A 16,853-nucleotide genomic window follows, 5' to 3' on the forward strand; every position below is an offset into this window, starting at 1 on the left:
CTGATTCGGTCCGGTCACGAAACTCGGCGTCCCGTCAGCTCGGCGGCTGTGTCTGTCGGCCGCAGCATCCGCTGAGCTCCGACAGCTGTGACTACCTGAGACAGACGCCCTCTGGAAAGGATTCACTGCTCTGCGGTGCCATTGTATTGTGTCATCAATCTAGAATCTTGCTGCTGCTGGGAACTGCGCTGAAGTGCAGGGATTATAGCACTCCTGAGTATGAACTGCAACTATAAATGCGCTCGTATCAGACGTTCGTGCACCTGTGGCTTTGTGGGGCCGGTGTTGATTACGTGCACTGTGCACGGGATCGGCCTCTGTATGCACGTCGCGGCGGCCGGGAACGGCCCCAGCTGGCCGCCGGGAACGGCTCCAGCCGGCTGCGGATGGCTGCTGCTGACAGCAGAGAACCAACACGTCGTTAGCGCGTAGCCACAGCGCATCTGTCCGGAGCTGAGCGCCGAGTGAGTGTGACGCCCGACACGGCACGGCGACAGGCTGCGCTGCAGGAGTGTTTGTTGTCTCCCCTGCCACGCCCCCTGGCGGTCCGCCCCTTCCGCTGCGCCGCGGCTCTGCGAGGTCCGCGCCGGTGTCGCCGGACCAGCTGTGAGCGCTGAGCCGTGCCCTGCTCAGAGTCGGCGTCCGCCGCCCGGCACTGCTCGGTGGATAAACAATCCCCCCGGCAGACAGTGACCGCAGTGTGCCTGTTGCCGGGACTGGAGCGGCAGGACGGCAGGACAGCCGGTCGGCCGGCAGCCCTGCTCAAGGCTGGCCGGGCCCGTGTCATAAATCAGCACGCGGGCCGTCGGCGGGGCGCAGCGACGTGCCACTGTATGAGGCGGGCTCGGGCGGTGCAGAGCGCGGCACATGGGCGGCTCGGTGGGCGGCTAGTGCCGAGCGGACTGGCGGCGGCGGCGGTGGTGATCTCGCCCGGGCGGTGGTCGGTGCGGGAGTGAGGGCGGACCCGATCAGAGATGTCATAGTGAATCCTTGGAGGTCCGTGAGAACTTGGTCTCGCTTACGGCGTGCGACTCAGCAGCCATTTACATATGGGAGATCATCACGGATGTCATCGGACAAAGTGACATTGAAAAACCTGTGGTCATCGAAGTGAGCAGGACAGGATGCGAGCGGTATTGTAGCTCAGCACAGCTAGACGACTGATATTATCATAGGACTACCAACTCGAGCAGGGATGCGCTGAAGTCCGAGGAGGTCTACGTGGGTCGGCGAAGGTCGGCGAAAATCAACACAAGGTCTTCGGAGGTCACCTTAGGTCGGAACCGACCAGACCATGCGGGAGAGGCGGCGGACCGGGGCCTCCTCGGCCAGCTACACGGGATTCAAGGCCGTGGAGGGCTTCCAGTACCCCAGCATCTGGAAAAAGGCCGCACAAAGCGTCACCACTCTGATCCTGGTGAGTATGCGCTACCGAGAAGTTTGTTTCCAATGAACGGATTGGACTAGTCGGACAAACTGATTTTTCGACACACTTTTACATATGTAGGGTCAGGCAGAGAGGGGGGCCCGTTTGGCAATGCTCCCCTAATTTAGGTAGTCAGAGCTTCGCAGGAAAAACGAGCGAATGCGCGATTTCGAGATGCAGTTATTGGCACATAATTTTAAGGTCAACTGGTTGAGGTTAAGTCAAATGTCCTAACTCCTAAGGCAAGGGTCCGGTTTTTGGTCCTTAACTTTGCGTAAACCAGCCGCAGAGTCGTGATCTTGACATATCGTGGGTCATGCTCAGGCGCGTCGCATGGTACCTAACCCACTAACTATACGTGATTTGCGTTTGGGAAAGGTCAACTTAGGCGTTGACCCCAGGTCAAGGGCAGGTCAAGGTCATTTTACATGCTATTCGACTCGGGATAAATGAAATCGTTCTACATAAAGACGTTAACCCTCGCCGGCCGAGGGGAGGGGAGCGGGTGCCGCCCCCCCCATAGTTTTTTTTCGCGATAGCTCCGAACACGCTGGCGATAGAGAGCTAAAACTTGGCATACCTAACCTTTGATTCAAGCCGGATCTTTTGACACCAACCGCATTTTTGGGTCAGGTCAGGTCACTGACCTATGACGTCATAAGTGAACCTCTGCACGGTCTTCAGATGTCGCAACTTCGCAACGCCCTCACTGCCAGAGGTGATGTCACAGGAAAATGAAACTTGCATGATCTTGTATTCATTACGAGTCTCACAACTTATATATCTCGGATTTTTCCTTAAGGTCACATGAGGTCAGGTCATTTTCGTGACCTCACCATTTTAAGTCAATGGGGAAAAATTAAAACTGCTATTCTGGCGCCGGGAACGATCTCCAACTATCTCAAGCACACAGAATCGTGATTTGATGCACTCCTTGCAAGGTTAGATGCGTCACTTTTGCAATGTTGACCTTGCGTGACGTCATTTATGACGTCATCAAGGTCATATTAGTTTTTCGTCAATAACTCTTGATCAAATTGAGCTAGCGAGTCTAAAAAGCCACCAATGGACTCAGGAAGACCTGCCGAATCGAATGATATGCGACATGACCTCTTTCGACCAACTTCGTGACCTGGGGGTGCTGACCTGACCTTGACCTGAGGTCAACACCCTAAGTTGACCTGACCCTAACAAAAAGTATATCATTCGACTCGCCTGAACGAGGCGAACACGATGCTGCCAAAATCGCGGCTCTGCGGCCGTTTTTTGCGAAGTTATTCACCAAAAACTGAACCGTACCTTGGGGCACTTGACCTGACCTCAGAGGTTACCGGTTGACCTAGGACCTTAAAATAGGGTACCAATCTCTGCGTCTCGTAACGGCACACACGCTCGTTTTTTCCGCGACGCGCTAGCTCCACCAGGGGCGAAACGGCGAGGGGGGTCGTACCCGCCCCCCCCCCCCTCGGCCGGCGCGTATGTAGAAAACCAATAGGTCCGGCGAGGGTTAAACTAGGCCTTATCCGCCGATGTGCTGTTTTTTTATCCAAGTCGTACAAGATTGGCTCGTGAAATTAAGCATTCCCTGCAGAGAACGGCTGGCTCCAGTCAATCTAACTAATTTATCAAACGATTATGACACCAGACGGCTCTTAACCCATTCCATTCCCGAGTGGGTGACCTCGTTATGCCTCGCGTACTTACTTTCAGGAGCATTTATGCTCTGCTTGAACTTTCGGTCTCGACCGTTTAGGTCACATTGCTAGCAACAGTGATATTGACGGCAGTAAGCCACCCAGGTGGACCAATCTACAGTAAGACACTACCATTGGCGGCGGGACACTACAGCACATACACTATCACACACCCTAACCAGCACACTGAGCCACTCTCGGTTTTTTTATTTCCCCGCTCGGAGCAGACCTGTCACTTCTATCACCCGGTGAGACAGGCCCATTCCGTCGGCTGAATCCCCGGAATCCCTGCAATAACCCACCCCGCGCGGTGAGTCCCCGGTGGGAAGGGCAGTCTGACCGGTCAGCGGCGATGGGGCGGTGCTCGCCGGCCGGTGGCAGCGCGCCAGCTCCGCCAGAACAGGTGACCGGTCCGGCGCTGTTTGGGTTTTGTTGGAAGTGTCCGGGGGAGGTGGTAACGCTGAATCAGTTTCGCTGGGAGGTGATTCAGAGCACCGTCGGTTTGGTGTATGTTTCGTCGGGGGGGTGCTGGTCGGGCATTGTTGAACCGATGTCAGCTGTTCATGTTTGAGCCTCGCTGTTGTTCGCTGGCATAAGTGACCATCTTTTGCCATAAGTGGTCGTTTTTCAGTGTCAGAAAATGGGCGACATGTCGGATGACGCCAGTCGACATATTGTCACAGGAAACTTGGATCTATTCACAGATGTCCCTGCAACAGATTGCCGTGTGTAAAATCTGGCATCATTTTCGGCAGAACAGACGTCCTTTGCTAGCTATGACGCTCAGGGATACCTCACCCCGAAGTGAAGCGTCGCGGCCTGAGGATGCATCATTATTAATTCCGACAGACTTTGGAGGCCGACCATCCGACACGTCAGTCGTTTTGCAGCCGGCTGCTGCAGCTGCTGCTGGGAGGAGGCGGCGGCGGCGGCCTTGGTTGTTTGATGGCAGCCCAAATTACCTCCCCTTCTGTCTCCCACCATCGCTCGGCCGGTGTGGATGATGGCAACATGGAGAGACCGAGAGGGGGAATACCGCCCGGTGTTGTTTTTAGTACGGTTAAAAGTATGCACCCTGTCACCGTCTAAACGTTAGACCTTGTTAACACCTTGCCCCCGTATTGCTGTGCTCGATAGGTTAGTGCAGGGGGTACGCTCCGGCTGTTAAGCATTATGAAAAATGGTGACAGACGTTTGTGGAGGATTGTCGACGAACTCTTGTTCCGTGAGCAGTACTTACACGCTAGCGGAAAATTCACCAATCAGCGCTCGGCGGTACTCGACGCTGATTGGTCCGACGCTCGTGACGAAATTGCGGGGGACCGCAGTTATTCTCTATGGACCCGAATAGGCTTTTGGATTTCGGAGGGGTTTCTTTAAAATTATATGCTGTTTCGAGCTGTTTTCGAGTTGAAATATATTTCTTATGACTGTTACCTATATAATGGCACCATAAAATCATGATTTTGATAAATATTACCGATGAAATATCGGCCGAAAAGACATGCTGTCATGGTACGGACTGCCCTGCGGCTGATGTGGGGTCCCTAATGCCAGCGTATGGTAATAATGGCGTGACGAAGGGTTATTGGAGACTCTTAGAGCCCCATCAGCATTCAGCATAGGGTCATCAGAGGCCGGGAATGTCCATCAGGGGTCTGAGTAGGCCTGTCATAGGGGCATACATGACACATCATGGCCCATGGGTCAATGTAGATCCATGGGGCCGTTGAAGGGCCAGCATTGTTCAGCGTGGGCTCGCAATTACCTCTGATCGGCATATGCCGTGCCCCGATGGACTAACGCTGGCCCCTGATGAACCATCACCAGCCCCTGATAGGTCTACAAAGCCCACTGCTGGGTCTAAATTGGTCACTGATATGCCCAAATGGGCCACTGAGAAACCCGTACAACATCCCCTGACTGCACCTGCTGGACCAGTGCCGTCCTCTCATGGGCCCACCACAGCTCTTGAATGACCTTTTCAAGTCCCTTGAAGTGCCTTTATTGGCCTAAATGGCCCCTGATTGGCTTATGTGGTCCCTATTGGTCCTATATGGCCCCCATGAGCCCTCAACGTCCCTAGACGGCCTTACATTATATGTCACTGGGCCCTGTTGGGTCAGCACCGGCCCCTGATAGGCTTGCACTGGACCCACCGGGCCTATACCGACCCATGAAGGGCCTATGTCGAGCCCTCATGGGCCTCCGATGACCACACGCCGGCATGTGTGGCCCCATCAGCAGTGGTCCGTCTATCCCATGTACTTACGGTCTTTTTGGTCGATGTGACACCGGTAGTATATAGAAATGTTATGATTAAATGTCGTTATTACACAGTCAAAAGTCACAGAAAGAATATCCAAGCTCAAAAATGGCCTCAAACCCAACAAAAACTGGTACAAATCCCCTTCAAAAGCCGTAAGTCTATTAAACGCCATAGGGGAATAGCTGCAGTCCCCCGCAATTTCGTCACGAGCATCGGGCCAATCAGCGTTGAGTATTGCCGAACGCCGATTGGTCGATTTCCGCTAGCCTGTAAATGCTGCTTGCGGATATAGTTTTGAACAAAAGAGGGTCGCGGCTACTAATTATCGCTTGTCACCACTTTTTCGTCGGGAGCGTTCTACCTGGTTTATATAGCCTTGGGTTAGTGTAAGAGTGGATGCGCCTCTCCCAGCAGCAGCACCGTGAGTCGAGGCTCGAGCTCTGCCAGGACGAATTGCTGTGACTCAGGCGCCGCAGCTGTTCACTGTCGGGGTGCGCCGGTGAAGGGTACACCGCCTATGTCATCGATGCCGTCACGCCAGGATTGGTGACCAAGATACGGAGAATCACCCTACCCGTGTGCGGGCTATGTTTATCGCAAGTGCTATGAGCTTTACTTTTCTGCGGCATAAATAGGGAAGTGATTATTCGATAGACGATTCATCGGATAAACGAGGAGGATACGTTAGTCATGACTGCAGTGTATATACGAGCTTCTAGGGTTGACTATTAAGTAATGGAAGTGCCTTAAGCAATTAAACGTTTTTGCACGTGCACATGTTTTCTTGGTGTCATTTCATGCGCCGATGTTTTTTCTATCCAATGGTGAAGACCACATGTCCTTAGCTACTTCTTGCTCCAAGCTATCGTCGTTTTCCCAAGAGACCACCCGAACCTGCGGCGCACCATGAAAAAGGAGTCCGGCAATGGCCAAAATCGCGCGCCAAGCGCCAGCGCGAGGTCATCAGAGCTTATTGCCTTATTGTTATGGCTACACAATGGACAATTTCTATATTTTCATCAAAACAATACACATTGGCACGATAAATGACAGCATACACTACTCCACATAATCGCCTTCAAGCATCACACACCATTCCAGCCTCGTCTTCACTGTAAAAATGCTAACAAACCAGTTAGTTAATTCTTCAAGCAAAATCTAGTATTAAAACACACGTTGTTGCAAAAAACGGGTCAGGTAACACATAAGTTTGCAAACTAACACCACATCCATTTCATCGAAGCAGAAAAGCTAACATCATTGTAAGCCGACAAATATTATCCGTGCAAACCATGCCGTGTTATTTGACAAACATGTTTGTTTATGCTTCCTTTGCCTTTTTTCTGGGTAACGTGTTAACTAACAAATCAAACGCATGTTTTTACTCACAATCTTAGTTTTCTTACTACCCTTTTTGTTGTAGCATTACAAAGACCTTAGTTAATTGAAAAAATCGCCATTTTGTGCGCCCCTCTGCGCCCGCCATTGTTCAGTCTGTGCCAAGTCAGAGAAGGGAGAGGACGCGTGCGTTGTGAAGGAGCTGAGCTGTGGCGTATAAAGCCCGGTTCCCACTATGAGGTTGCTTCAGGCCACATCAGGCCACATCAGGCCAGATCAGGCCAGATCAGGCCCAATCAGGCGTTCAGGCCAAAGTTGAACGTCGGACGCTCGGCCTGATCAGACCGTACCTATGGGACGCCAGACGCCAGACGTCAGGCGTCAGGCCGTCGGTCTGCCTCACCAAATAACGGGTTACAAATAAAAAATGAGACTTTTTTAAAAAGCGTATATTTCAGCATTCTGAAGCCGTGTCTCATCCGTAATAGCCTTGTTCGAAGCACCGAAGCTTTGCGTGTCAGCCTCAGAGACGAAGAAGCGTTTCGTGACCGCCGTCCGAGACGCGACGCACCTTGGTCTTGACACCTCTCATGAGGTTCTGGACGATGTTCAGGTCGAGCTTCTTCAGCTTGGCGCGGATCCGTCGCTTCAGGGCACCTGCTGTCTCAGCCTCCCAGTCGCCTTCGTACACAGCCTGCTTCAGGTGGCTCCAGAGCCTCTCAATTGGCCGGATCTGAGGCGCTGCTGGTGGGTTATGGGCACGTGCAACCGTTGGAATTTTGAGCTCCTTCAGCTTCTTGGTGACTGACGTCTTATAGTGAGCCGTGGCGAGGTCAGGCCAAAATATGACCTTTTTTCCACGATGGTGGGTTGTTATGAACTTCTTCACAATAGGTATGCAGTTCTTTTCGTAGAAATCTCCGTTCATGGCATTTCCTTCTACGAATACTGGTTCACTCATTCCTTCGCTTGAGATGGCCAGCCAGAGCATCACTTTTTTGGGGAACTTGCCTTTCTTCGCAAACCGGACTGCGGAGGGCGTGTTCTTCTTATCGCTTGTATAGAAGCCCTTATTGGCAACGCAGCTGTTGTTTTTTAATGAAAAATACGTCTCATCGTCCATGATAATAACCGTTTTTCCACTAGGTTTCATTGCAGTCTTTCGAAGGATAGTGCAAGCCGTCTTCTGGCGTTTTTTCTGCTTTTCAGTAACGTCCGGAACGGTCTGTCGCTTTCGGTACTTTAGTGATGTTTTACCCTTGAGTATCCATGACACATATTGCTGGCTGATACCGTATTTTCTTGCGGCACGTGGCTGTGACGCCCCTATTTTTTCCTTCATGTCTGTCTGGAGACGTTGACATTTTGCAGGGGGCATTTTCTTTGCAGGACGACCACTCCCGCTCTTCCGCGACAATGGCACACCTTCATCACACTGTCGCATGATCCTGTATAGTGTTGATTTAGGAACGTGCATGTTTTTGAAGTGTTTGTATGTAAAAGCTTTGCCCTTACTCCAGTTCTCCATATAGAATTGTCCAACGACCTTTCGACGTAGGCCACATGATATTGCATCAAAGGGTGGCATGGCTGCACTGATATTTTTTTAATTCCATGTCATAAAAAAACAACAATCACGCGCATCCACACATGCAAGATTTGCGGTTGCACGAGCTTTTCATGCGGAGAAATAACGCAAGCAAAAAAGTCTCATTTTTTATTTGTATGTCTATATCTTTTAAATGTGTGCGTGTTTTTTTTTTACCAGCGAGAGCGAATTGCGATTTTCTAAATAGCTTACAAGTCTGAGCATGAGCAGCCCGGCCCGGCTTGGCGCAGCTCGTAACGCTTATGCGAGACTTTTATCTCAGCAGCCGCTGGGCCGATTGACCTATGGTCTTTTTTTGTTAGGTATAGCCTCATCCCCATCCCTTCCAGCTCGAAATTGACTAATCATGATGCATCGAGGTGACTGTCGTGGCACGTGTGAAGTCAAGGGTTTCATAGTTGTTTCGCTCGGTCAAAGTAACGATTTTGATAGGCTCATATCTCAGCCAAATCTGTGGCGATCGACCCATAGTCTTTTTTGGTATCTTCTTCCCATACCAGACTATGTACTCTCGATGCATGTTTGTTGCCCCTTCCCCTGCACGTGCCACGTGTGCAAAATGAAGAGGTGTCAAATTCGCTCTCATTACAACTAGGTAAATGCTGGGCCGATTGCGCTGGAGCTTCATATGTCGGTAGGCGTCCACCGGACAATGCATTTCAACGTTTCACATTTGGGGTCCTACTGCACGTGCGCACGTGCGTCGTGCAGGGACCGCTTCCACATCTCAAGAACGGCTGGGCCGATTGCTCTCAAATTTGGTACACCGTTAGAGATCGACTAGAAGGGTGTCTCACACAAGTCAGTTGGGGTCCAGTATGCACGTGCGCACGTGCAGACTGCTGCTTCTACATCTCGAGAGCGGGTGGTCCGATTGCGCTCAAATTTAAAGTACACTGTTACGGACTGGTTAGAAGCGTGTCCCGCACAAGTCAGTTGGAATAGGTATTGTTTCGCACTTCCTCGTTTGATGAGCTCAACTCTCGTGCTCGCCCGTTTGTCAGCTCCAAAGACGTTTTACTGGTATAATCGCTCTATTTAATGAAAACCTGAAACCGATAATCTTAATCATACTGCGTAACATGTTTTAATGTGGTTTTAAGTAATAAAAACATGATTTTTATCGAAAATCTAAGAAGTGGCTAAAAGAAAACAGAAAAGACATGCATGTTCTTATGTTGTAGATAGATAGATAGATAGAATAAATTTATTACATTAATCAGAACACGTACAAAACAATGCTTGCCAATTGGTGCAAAAGCAATATTGCTTAAATCGCAGCACCTTTCGGCTCTTACGTGCTATCGCCCGAGTCGGATCACCTCACCACTGCACGCACGCCCGCGCCGCACCCGCAGCGACCGCCGCCACGCCGCCGCCACCGCCGCCGACCCGCCCGACCACTCCGGCTCCGGCCAGGCCCGAGGGGCCAGCCCGCCAACCCGATAGACTACCTGAACCGTCCTGTATCGGATAAGAATTTTTGAAGGTTCTTATGTGCTTTGCAGACAATTACCACACTAACAAAGATATAAGCATTGACGCAACTCAACTCCGAGAAATAAGAGCCCGTTGTTTATGACTCTTTTCATGTCATCATGCACGTTTAGGGTCCCGATTAGCTTGACCTAAACAAGGTTTGCTTTTTGCTCACACATAGGTACCCGCTGTGGTTTCCCGCCACAAATTTATCTTGCACATGGAACATGTCGACTTAAGAGTTTAGTTTCTTGTCTTCCCGTCAAATTTCTTTGGTCTGGAAATGAGTCTCCCCGGCCAAGCTGCCATTCGATATAGGAAAGGTCCTTTTGTGCCGTGGGGTCCAGCGGGGCGAATGGAGTAGCGATTGGTTCCATTCAGTCCGATTCATGACAGAGAGTCACGGGATCTAGGAGAGGTAGCGGGAGCCTGTTCGGTGCCGGCGACGATGAGTTTAGTTGCCGCAGAATACACCGCAACAGCTCGGCATAGGTTCGTGGCATCGAGGGCGACCGAGAGCGAGTGTCCTTCTCGAGCAAAACTTCCAAAAGTTTACTTTCATCCCTCCCTGGTGTTTGCTGGAGCGGCTCATATCAGGCGCAGCCATCCGTTACTGTTCTAAGCTAGGTCTCCCGGCCCGGGAGCTCAGACGGGGAAGGTGGACGAGCTGGATTTCTGATGCTCGACAGGTCAGACGGCTGTAAAGGCTTGAACCTGGATCTTCCACCATAGCCCGATTTATTTCTCGTAAGCTTGAATGGTTATCTTGCTACGATATTGATGAGTAGCACATTATTTTTGGAATCAATTTTAAAAGAAACGCTAATTTGGTTGAAATAATGTTGGACTTGTCGAAACCAACGTTCATAATTAATTTAAACAAAACAGCAATCAGTAGCAACCATGGGAGTTATTCATCCTTCAAAGCCCGAAATGACACAAATTAGGCCACAATAAAAATCAAATAAAAAAGAACCATGCGCAACGTCTCGTGCCTAATTCATACTGGGTCTGTTTTTTATGTGCATTTATATAAATAGGCACTTTTATTTTGCAGTGTCAAAAAGGGCACGATTTCGAATACCACGCATTGTCACGTCGCAAATGCGCCAATGCAAATTCAAAATGGCGGGCGCAGCGTCAGGCCAGATCAGGCCGGATCAGGCGCAAAAAGTTGACTTGAAGTTAACTTCGGCCTGGGCCCTGTTCGGGTCCGCGCAAAATATTTTGCTGAGTGTGAAGTCACACATGCGATGATGTCAGCCGCCTGGCTCCGCCCATGCTCCGCCCCCTCTCCGCCGGCCCGCAAAGCCGAGGGCCACGCGACACGCGGCGAACCGTGGCGCGGATGGACTGGTGTGTTTCGTTCAATTACTGAGTAAAGTGCGTTCAAATGTGGTTAATAGCAATGTGCCACTGAAAAGAAAGATAATGATGCCAAAATAACACCATACTAACCACTTACAATAAGAAATATATGAGGGTAAACTTTAATCCGCGCCACTTTCGCCTCCTGCAGCTACTATTTTCTTCTTGCGCAAAACTGAAAGATTTTGCGCAAGCCTACGTCACACGTGTGACGTCATACGCCGAAGGGCGGAGCTTGGCACCCGAGAGACCCCTACTGCGCATGCGTGGTGCAAAATTTTGCAGTAGGATGCGCTGCCCGAACAGGGCTCTGATCTGGCCTGAAGGTCTGATCAGGCCAGTTCAGGCCGGATCAGTTGCTCCGGTTCGCACTAGCATGCCGTCAGGCCGTAAGCCTTTTCCAGCCTTTTTGGGAATTATTGGGCCTGATCTGGCCTGATTGGGCCTGAAGTGACCGTATAGTCGGAACCGGGCTTAAGTGTTGCGTGTGCAGTATAAGGAGCTGCTGTGGTGATGCAGAAGTGGTGATACTGTGGTGATACATAACCCGAATACGAATAATAAGAAGTCAAACAGTGGAATGATATGGATTGTTGTACATGGCTTTCATCCTTACTGGTATGGTGAGTGATTATGGGAAAGATCAGTGGAGATATTGCTGGCGTTTTAGTGTGGTTTATGTATGTCACTCATTTTCTTTTCAAATGAAGCTCCAACCAGGCTTTAGAGGGTCTCAGGTTGGAGACACTGTTCATTTGTTGACTGTCAATTGACGTCTGTAAGTACATATGACGGACTGAACAATGAGCATGTTGCACACTAAAACCGCATTAAGCTTTGAACAAGAAATTAAATGTACCTAATTTTTGGTTGGGCACTCAACCAGTGAACGCGGTGAGGCGCTGTTTTATGCAATTCCTGTCACTGCAGCCATGTTGTCAAATAATTTTTTTTTGTAGACACATGAGCCACCATTGTTCGGTCAGGGAATTTTTGCCCTTTTGTTGCAATTTAGTTCGCCCATATCGACAGAAATGAAGCATTCTCAATGTTTTCGTAATAGGTATTTGGAGCCTGTATGGTGTCATGTCTGGTGCGGATTCCTGCAGGCTATATATATATATATATATATATATATATATATATATATATATATATATATATATATATATATATATATATATATATATATATATATATATATATATATATATATATATATATATATATATATATATATATATATATATATATATTTTAGGTTCATTTTTAGTACAATAAGAGAAATATTACTGTATGCAGTTGTAAGCTTGCTGAAAGGAGCTTGAATGCAGTTTTGAATAAACATGTTTGATGAGTTTAATTCGATTCGTTTTTTTTGGGGGGCGGCTGTGAAAAGAGGTGACTAACACGCACATTAGTTAAGTTACACGCCTGTTCTCAAAAATGCATTTAGTTTATTAACACGCACAGCTTAGTTAGCTAACACGCAATATGTGTGTTTTGCGTAGGCACGCATAGCTAGTGAAAAGTGGCCGTGTGACAAACACATGTGTTACCTAACACGTCTGTAGTTATTAACAAAACACACCGATGATAGTCAATAAACACGCTTACACGGCTTATCTTAGTAACCTGGCAAATATTCGAAAACTAGGAGGTGTGTTTCAAAACACGCTATTCAACCTTTTGCGTGTAATTGAAAACACACTTAGTCATGAAATGCGTGTTTTGCTTACACGCCTATGGTTAGTGAAAAGTGGCCGGATAACTAACTAGTTGGTAAACTTTTTTTACAGTGTTGACCCACTCCTGGAACGCCGACAGAAGACTGATCGGCGCTTTCTTTCTCAAACCGATGAAACCACCGACATATCCTCTGTGGGGAGGCTGCGTCGCTCCATACACTTAGAAAATAAATTTTCTGATATTGGTAGGCCTTTTCCCTACGACAAACTGAGCTCTAATGACCTTGCACTCGGCGCTGGCGCGCGGCTTTGGCCATTGCCAGGTGGTGCGCCACAGGTTCGGGAGGTCTCTTGGGAAAACGACGATAGCTTATAGCAAAAAGTAGCTAGGGACATGTGGTCTTCACCATTGGATAGAAAAAAGATCGGCGCATGAAATGACACCTAAATAATGTGTGCACGTGCAAACCCGTTTAATTGCTTAAGGCACTTCCATTACTTAATAGTCAACCCTAGTATAAGCTTGGTTAATCTTTGACGGTTCTCTGAGATGGTCCAGGTCTTTATAAGTCAGATTACTAGATACGCATACCTATTCTTACCACACATGATTCGGAAATCGGCTTGCCTCCATTCACTTATTTGACTCAGTCGAATAGCCATAAAGGTGCTAGTGATCCCATTTGAGCGGCCGGTATCGGGCGGTGTAGTCCCCGTTTCCTGCGTGCGTGCCGCGTGGATTTGTTTTGGCGGGACTTGGGTCGGTCTGTCGGCGGAAGCGGTCCACATCAAACGACTATGAGGCCGCCGCTGCCCACACGGTCGCCCACCGAGAAGAGAAGTGATGGATCGAACTGTCATGACGGGCTGTCGATGAAAAATGCGAGTGTCGACATCGGCACCTCGATCAAATGTCCCGGCCTCCCCCGCATCAAACATCAAACATGTTCAAACTGCGGCACTTTTCCAACTTCCAAGGTCCTTGCTGAAATGTACTACAGCCTACATACAAACGTTGACATGCATTTGATGTAGGTGGGTGGTATACTGGATACCTATTTCTAAAATGATAAAGACAGCGCTGCCCCTTCGACATGTAATAATTTTCAGCGCTGATCTCTTGGTCCATCGTTATTCGTTATGACTGCATAGCTCAATTCTCATCCTGCTGATTTCAGCATAAATGGGCTAACGCCAGTGACGTACCCAAGGGGGGGCCACGGGGGCCAAGGCCCCCCCCCCCTGAGCGCCTTCGGCGCTCAGGGGGCCCCTCAGGCTCCAGGATATTTTTTAAACACTGGATAAAACGTCTTTTACTCGAAAGAAAAATTGATATTAAAGTTTCATTTATGTGCCCTGGGTACCCGAGGGGCCCCTGCAGTCATCCAAGGGCCCCCAGTTTCCTGGGCCCCTGGTCGCCTAGGGGGCCTCTGGTAGCCGGGGGCCTGGTCTCATGGGGGCCCCTGAATCCTGATAGCCTGTGGCCCCTAGTCGCCTAGGGGGCCCTGGTCGCATGGGGGGCTTCTGGTCGCATGAGGCCCCTGATCGACTGGGGGCCCCTAGTTGCCTAGGGGGCCCTGATAGCCGGGGGCCTGGTCGTATGGGCCCCTGATAGTCTGTGGCCCCTAGTCGCCTAGGGGGCCCTAGTCGCATGGGGGGCCTCTGGTTGCATGATATTGAGGCCCCTGATCGCCTGGGGGTACCTAGTCGCCCAGGGGGCCCCTGGTAGCCGGGGGCCTGGTCGCATGGGGCCCCTGGTTGCCTGGGGCCCCCGGTCGCCCCTAGTCGCCTGGGGGACCCTGGTCGCCTTGGGCCCCTGGTCGCCTGGGGGCCCCTGATCGCCTGAGGGCCCCTGGTCGCCTGGGGGCCCCTGGTAGCCGGGGGCCTGGTCGCATTGGGCCCCCTGGTCGCATGGGGCCCCCTGATCGCCTGGGGGCCCTGATCGCTTTGGGGACCTGATCGCATTGGCCCTTGGTCGCCTGGAGGGCCCTGGTCGCCTGGGGCAGTGGGGCCCCTAGTCATCTGGAGGACCTGGTCGCCTGGGAACCCCTGGTCGACTGGGGGCCCCTGGTCGTCTGAAAGTACGCTTATCACCTGATTGATCCCAAATCATCTGAGTGGCTACTGGCTACTGGATATACATAAGTAGTGACTGGAGTAGGCACTCATCTGAAGGAGCCTATATCTTTCACAGTGCCGGAGATATCACAGAAAAACAAAAAGGCTAAACTGAATACCCCCCAACCTTGGCCCCAAAGGCGTCATTGGCTAACACAGGGATGTTGGTCGATTTGCAATCGCATTTCCTCCTAAGTCCTATTCCTCCAATTAATACAGAGTGTCCCAAAATTACCCAAGCATTTATTTTCTGGCTAAAAGTACAATTGCGCTCGTTTCCTAGTGAAACATATAATAACCGCGTTTACATAGGGCTAGTTGCCAGATAGTGGAATTCCGATAACGAGACATTTATTCCCCACTATTATATTATATACCTACATATCCGGAATTGGAGGATGTTCAGTAATTGAGACGCTCGCTCATAAAATGCCGTGCGTTTCATGCACACTCCTCAAGCAAAAATATTTTTACTTTCCAATTTTCCACATTTTCTCAAGGCTTAGACCGTTACAGAGACCGTTTTAATTGACTTTGATGAAATTGAACGCGAGAAATCACAACCAAATGCTACATTAGGTTGTAAAGAACTGAATTGCGTTTTCCCACACACGTGGCGTTTTCTCACCTACGTCTGCAGGAGAGACCGGACCCACTATGCCCCCCCCCCCCCCCCCCCCACCATCGAAAGGTTCTTCATGACTCCCGGGGGCCCCCGGGGAACCTGTGGGGCCCCTTCGAAAGCAGGTGGCCCCCTCCTGGGCGAAATCCTGGGTACGTGCCTGGCTAACGCTTCGGTCACCACACAAAAAGATGAAGCGTGACTAGCTATCTTGAATTACAGAGCCCGATCCGATTAGTTTGACGCACGAGTGAGCTCCCAATGCGAGCGTGGGTCTGCAATGCGCTGACATCCTCTCCTCTCCTCTCCTCTCGACAGATTCTGGCCGTGGCGGTGGTCACCTGCGGTGCTCAGCGACTGTGGCGCCACGGCGCGGACTGCAGTGAAACCTGCTCCGAGCAGACCATTGTAGATATCGCCACCACCTGCGCCGGAGGAGTCGACTTGCTGCTGCACCTGCTGCTGCTGCTGAGTCTCCAGAACGGGTGGCCGGCCGGCAGCATCGCCGTGGTCGTCTGGGATGCGTTCAAGGGCGCTGCAGCGGTGTACCTGCTGGTTAGCACCACCTACCGGCTGCACACGGAAGCTGAGAGTGTGCTGTTTGAACACTACGTCGGTATCGTGGCGCTAGTGTTGGCCCAGGGAGTGGTGCTTTACACACTGGCTTCGGCAGCGCACGAGCAGAGGTCGTCCAACAGAATAGAGGGAGACTAACTGCAGCGATTGTGATGCTGGTTCTATGATGAACGTGTGAACCTTCATTCATCTATTACTGAGTCATTTGATGGACGTCGCTCACCAAAATAATCCGTCAGTCGTCAGCTTTCTTTTTTTTCATAAATAGGTATTTTTGGTGCCTGACCCGGACTTTTGTCGTTATTAGCATACACTAATACTGGGTTAGTACACTATGTGACTATATACACGGCAGAGGTACGAAGCGCTTTCGGTACCCGCCAGGCGGAACAGCTTTGGCAGCACGCCTTCTTTAATGGCTAATGAAGTTTATATGTTGCATATCGTTATGCTGATTCGAAGGATGTGCCAACTGCCATAGAGTCGTGTTTATGCAAGGTTTTCACGGTTCGATAAATGTGTGATATGTGATTGAGTGGATAAATAGATGTGAGCCTTCTGCCAATGTTGGCAAGTGCTGTCTCTCCCATGGTCGTCAACAGGAGTTTATGATAGGCTTAAATGACCGTGGTTGGTAATTAATTCATACATGCTAGACAACCACTA

The 16,853-nt window shown here is 50.3% G+C and overlaps 1 protein-coding gene across 1 annotated transcript; it reads left to right on the forward strand.

The window, feature by feature from the left end:
• Positions 1-351: 351 nt before the first annotated feature.
• Positions 352-16,853, forward strand: LOC122366807. Its single transcript, XM_043339411.1, has 2 exons — positions 352-1,417; positions 15,930-16,853. The coding sequence occupies exons 1-2, from the start codon at positions 1,295-1,297 to the stop codon at positions 16,323-16,325; spliced, it is 519 nt and encodes a 172-aa protein (XP_043195346.1). The 5' UTR covers positions 352-1,294; the 3' UTR covers positions 16,326-16,853.

Source organism: Amphibalanus amphitrite, unplaced genomic scaffold (genome assembly GCF_019059575.1).
Source record: "Amphibalanus amphitrite isolate SeventyFive unplaced genomic scaffold, NRLGWU_Aamphi_draft 000832F_arrow, whole genome shotgun sequence".
Classification (NCBI taxonomy): Eukaryota; Metazoa; Arthropoda; class Thecostraca; order Balanomorpha; family Balanidae; genus Amphibalanus; species Amphibalanus amphitrite.

Excerpts from the sequence above, each read along its gene's own strand:
- LOC122366807 (XM_043339411.1), top strand. The coding sequence starts at position 1,295 with ATGCGGGAGAGGCGGCGGACCGGGGCCTCCTCGGCCAGCTACACGGGA. Across the intron at positions 1,418-15,929 it reads GCGTCACCACTCTGATCCTG|ATTCTGGCCGTGGCGGTGGT; the intron begins GTGAGTATGCGC and ends TCCTCTCGACAG.